We start from the raw sequence: 4,397 nt of genomic DNA, 5'->3' as shown, positions 1-4,397 counted from the left end.
GGTCTCCCCTGCGGAGTCGTCCCTGCCGGTGCAGGGACCAAGAGGAGGATTTCAGTGTTGTTTGGGGAAATCACGCTCTGGGTTCAGCGCTGGGAACCGGCTGTTGGGCTGAGACCTTTAATCTCGTAGAAATACGTGTCCGGGAGTTGTTTTAAATATAAAAAAAAAAAAAAAAACCAACTCATCGATGGCCACGAAGTAGCTGAAGCCTGGCCGTGTCCGATGGCGGACTGGTCTGCCGGCGACCGGAGATAACGCGCCGGGCTTTTGGGGAAGCGAGACGGCCGCCTGAACCTGTGCTGCTTGTGGTTGCAGGTGCCGGTGACCTTTGACGACGTGTCCGTCTATTTCAACAACAAGGAATGGGAGAAGCTGGAGGAGTGGCAGAAGGAGCTGTACAAGAACGTGATGAAGGGGAACTACGAGTCGCTCATCTCCCTGGGTAAATACGGGGTGTCCTCGCTCCCCCCCCCCTGCCCCGTGAAAGGCAAGTTCTCTGGGGTCGTGGCTGCCCGTGGGCTTGGGCGTCTTCGGAGTCCTCCTCGGAGATCCTCTCGGATCCCCTTGAGACCCAAACGTCCCATTTTAAACGGAGACTTAAAACCAGAGGATGGATGCTTCTAGTCTGGGTAAGGGCATCCCTCGGGCGATGTCTGGGTTTGGGGTACACGATGCCATCCGGGTTGGGTGGGGGCCGCCCGCGCGTGGGCTGGAGACCTCCTGAGCCTCCTTCCAGCCAGAGTTACTTGGGGAAAAGCCAGCACCTTCCCCGTGGCTGTTGGAAGGGTTTCCCTTCATCCTCTGGGTCAGCGGCGGGTACCAGCCCGTGCGCCCCTTTAGAGGAAAGTTTTGCAGAGCGAAAAGCTGTCTGATGCGGTTATACCTTATGCTCCTTTGGGGCGTTTCCTGATGAAGCTGCAGGAGAAATTCTGGCTCTGCCGGGGCCAGAGGTGAAAAGCTTTTGGCTTCGGGAGAGCCAGGAATTTACTTGAGAAGTTCTAAAACCCTGCCCGAAAAATGGACGGGTTGGGTTTCTCCTCGAAGGTCGCTCCTCCCGCGCGTGGCACCTCAGCTGCTGCCTCCGTGACTCTCTTCTGCCCATCCAGGGCGGCTGACCTGCCTGCAGCGCCAGGCTTTGCTGCCTGCAGAGCCTTGGTGGACGTTCCCGAGTGTCTTCTCGCGTCCCCCTCCGGGCGCCGGGGAGAGGTGGAAGCCGATATTAGGATTGCCTGTGCAGTAATCCCTCCATCCCTCTGTCTCTCAACAGACTATGCAATTTCCAAACCTGGTGTTTTGTCTCAGATCGAGCAAGGAGAGGAACCGCGGGTCAGGAACGAGCAGGACTTGGAAGAGAGCGAGATCATTACCGATGCCACCGCAGGTTAGCGCGAGGGGAGCCGTAGGTCGCGTTCGGAGGAGCTGCTCACCCCAAGTGGCGCTGAGAGCCGTGCCCGAGGGGGTTAGCGGGAGGAGCCTTGCGGACGAGCGGGAAAGGTTTGGCTGATTAGAGATTTGATGTCCAGGTACGGCTTAACAGATAAACCAGGGCAAGAGGAGCCCAGAGAGTTGGGCGCTGGGAGCCGTCAGCAAGGGAAACGTCTGCAACCAGACCAGGTCCTCAGGGAGACGGCGTCCCTGGCGAGAAAGGAGAATCGCATCCCCTTGGGAAACCCCATCCACCCCCAAAAAAAACCCCTCTCCGGCCTCTCCCGTTGTGCGGACGGCGCCTGGGTTTATCCTTGGAGCATCCCCCCCGGGGTGGGGAAGCTTGCTCCCGTCCCGCGCGCAGGGTACTGAGCGGGTTCTCCGAGGGTCTGGCTGGGCTGGGAGTGGGGCACCGGGGACCCCGAGTCCTGGAGAGGCTCCTGCTCTGAGATAAGGGGGACTGGTAAGGAGATAAGGAGGTGTCCAAGAAGAGGTGGTGTCGGCTCCGCTGCAGGTCTCTGGCCCCGGTCGCTCCGACCCCTTGGCCGTGCTCTTGGTGACGAGGATCTGGAAGTTAAATTGAGGTCAACGGGAAAAGAAAAATCCTCCGCTGCGCACAGGGAGCTGCCGGCCCGGCACCGTGGCGGGGGGCTGGGGGTGGCGGAGGGATGCTCAGCTGCCGGCGCTGAGTCCCCTGTGCCTGCGGAGGATCCCAGGCGAGAGGCAGGAGCGTGGCAGGGACGGTGGAAGAGCAGGGGCTGAAGGGAGAGCAGAAGTGACCGAGCAAATGCAAAAATGAAAGCCCTCTGTGGGATCAGCGGCCCGAGCCGACCCACGGGGAGCCGGAGGGGATTGCTGCGAGCGGTTTCTTCCTCCTGGCTCCCAGGAATGATGGCGAGCGGGAATCTCTCTTTGTTTCAGCTGGTATAAGGGTCGTGATCAAAACGGAGGAGCTCCTTCCTGAAGACAGCCCCGAAAACGCCGAGCTGCACGGGATGTCGGGGCAGTCGGAGGGGAGCTTCCAGAGTCCGGACGAGGAACCAGCCTGTGAGAGCCCCTACGGCTCCGTCTCCCCTCCGAGGGACCTGCCGGGAACCAGCCTGGGGGACTCGTCCGAATACGGAGCTGATTTCAACGAGATCCAGAGAGTCATCGTTCACCACGGGAGCTGCACAGGTGAGACGCTCAGCGCGCAGCTCGGCGGCACGTGGCACGGCGGCGGGGAGGGACGGGAGGCTGAGGAGGGGCTGCGGTGGGTTGGGGAAAGGGTTGGACGAAGGAGAAGGGTTAAATCCCACCCCAGAACCAGCACCAGAAGGAAAGTTTCTGGCTGCGTCAACCTCAAGAGCAGCTGCGGTGAGACCTCAGGTCGGGAAGAGGAGGCAGCGCGTATGCGGTGGACATCGGAGCGTGGTCTCTGAGGGCACCTGACCTGCTCCAGAGCAGAGCAAGCAGTGGCTCGGTCCTCCCTGAGTGGGAAAAGCCCCTGTTAGACACGGAGGGCAAGCGAGGACGTGTCCCGGGCCCCAGTGAGAGCCCCAGTGAGCCCCCGCTGCCAAAACGCCACCGTTGCGGAGGGCGGGATGTGGGTTGAGGGCTCCTGCCCTGGTGTTAGCGGTGCAGAGGAACGGTGGAAGCCGCTCAGGAGAGTACGCGCTGGGCTCGGCTGGAGGAACGCGTGGGGTCCCGCACGTCGGCCAGTCGCTCGGGGACAGGAACGAGGGCGGCAGAAGGTCCGTGGAGTGCAAGCTGTCGGGAGGGAAAGGTGCGGTGAGGTTATTTAGTGGAGAGATGAGGAAAGGCTGAGAGCGCTGCGACTCTTCAGCCTGGAGAAGAGAGGGCTGAGGGGAGACCTTATTATGGCATACAAATATCGAAAGGGTGGGTTGGAGGAGGATGGAGCCAGACTCTTCTCGGTGGTTCCCAGTGACAGGACGAGGGGCGACGGGCACAAGTTGGAACAGAGGAAGTTCCGTTCCAACACACGGAAAAACTTCTTTACGGTTGGGGTGACCGAGCAGTGGCACAGGCTGCCCAGGGAGGTGGGGGAGTCCCCTTCTCCGGAGATTTTCAAAACCCGCCTGGATGCAGTCCTGAGGGATGTGCTCCGGGCAGTCCTGCTTTAGCAGGGGAGTGGGACTGGGTGAGCTCTGGAGGTCCCTTCCAACTCTAAAAATTCTGTGAGAAGGTGGTACCGGGTGGTTCAGGTGAAGAAGTCTGCCAGTTGGGTGGCAGATACGGGCCAGGCCCTCCAGCCGCGCTTCGAAGGTGGAGATGGGAAAGCGGGGAGACGGACCAGTGGGTTCCCTGCCTTCCGACGGCTTTGCGATGGTATAACGCAAACCAAGAAAGAGGGAGTTGGGCTCTTGAGGTCTTCCTCAACTCCACCTCCGGGGTCCTGTGGTCTCCTCACAGGTTTCTAAAGGAAACCAGCCAACCCACCAGTAGGGCTGGAGCCGATCCTCGTCCGAGAGCCAGCACCGCCGCCGCCGCGTGGGGCTGAGCGGGAGCTGCAGCAATGCCCTGAGCGGAGCGCGGGTGCCGGTGGCCGAGCGGTGATAGCCCTCGGGGTCCGCATGGGGGAGGCTCCTTGCTGCGAGGAGGTGGGAAGGAGGACCTGGGAGCGTGGGTTTCCCCCGCTGACCCCTCCGTCGGCGGGGAGCGGGCCGTGGCGTTGATACATCCCGCTGCCTCTTCTAGGGAAAGCGTGGCTGCTCTTCCTAGAAAGGTACACATGCTCGGCTCAAAGTCCAGCGCGGAGTGACGTGCGAGGGATCCACCGCTCGCCTTTCCTCGGGGCGCGCTGGCTGCGCGTCCTGCTGCACGTGTCGGCGGTAGGGCCGGTCTCGCCAAACAAAACCAAGGAGGGGGGGGGTCTGTCCCCGTGTCCTGTCACGGGGAGGCCAAAAACGGTGGGCGCGTCGTTTCGGGAGCGGAGCTGGAGCTTGGCAGCCCCGGGCTGTGTTTCCCTC

The 4,397-nt window shown here is 61.7% G+C and overlaps 1 protein-coding gene across 1 annotated transcript in view; it reads left to right on the top strand.

Annotated features, from left to right (window-relative positions):
* Positions 1-315: 315 nt before the first annotated feature.
* LOC104296022 (zinc finger protein 777-like) overlaps positions 316-4,397 on the top strand; it is a gene marked incomplete at both ends in the record, with an annotated part of 5,553 nt that continues 1,471 nt past the window's right edge. The window contains 5 exons of the mRNA XM_009895844.1: positions 316-442; positions 1,268-1,381; positions 2,347-2,601; positions 3,041-3,190; positions 4,126-4,259. Coding sequence (XP_009894146.1) covers positions 316-442; positions 1,268-1,381; positions 2,347-2,601; positions 3,041-3,190; positions 4,126-4,259 — 780 coding nt within the window. The remainder of the gene's footprint in view (positions 443-1,267; positions 1,382-2,346; positions 2,602-3,040; positions 3,191-4,125; positions 4,260-4,397) is intronic.

The sequence above is a fragment of the Charadrius vociferus genome, unplaced genomic scaffold, assembly GCF_000708025.1.
Source record: "Charadrius vociferus isolate BGI_N301 unplaced genomic scaffold, ASM70802v2 scaffold2902, whole genome shotgun sequence".
Classification (NCBI taxonomy): Eukaryota; Metazoa; Chordata; class Aves; order Charadriiformes; family Charadriidae; genus Charadrius; species Charadrius vociferus.
The sequence above is the reverse complement of the archived record's forward strand: the minus strand, read 5'-3'. Positions and strand labels throughout refer to the sequence as shown.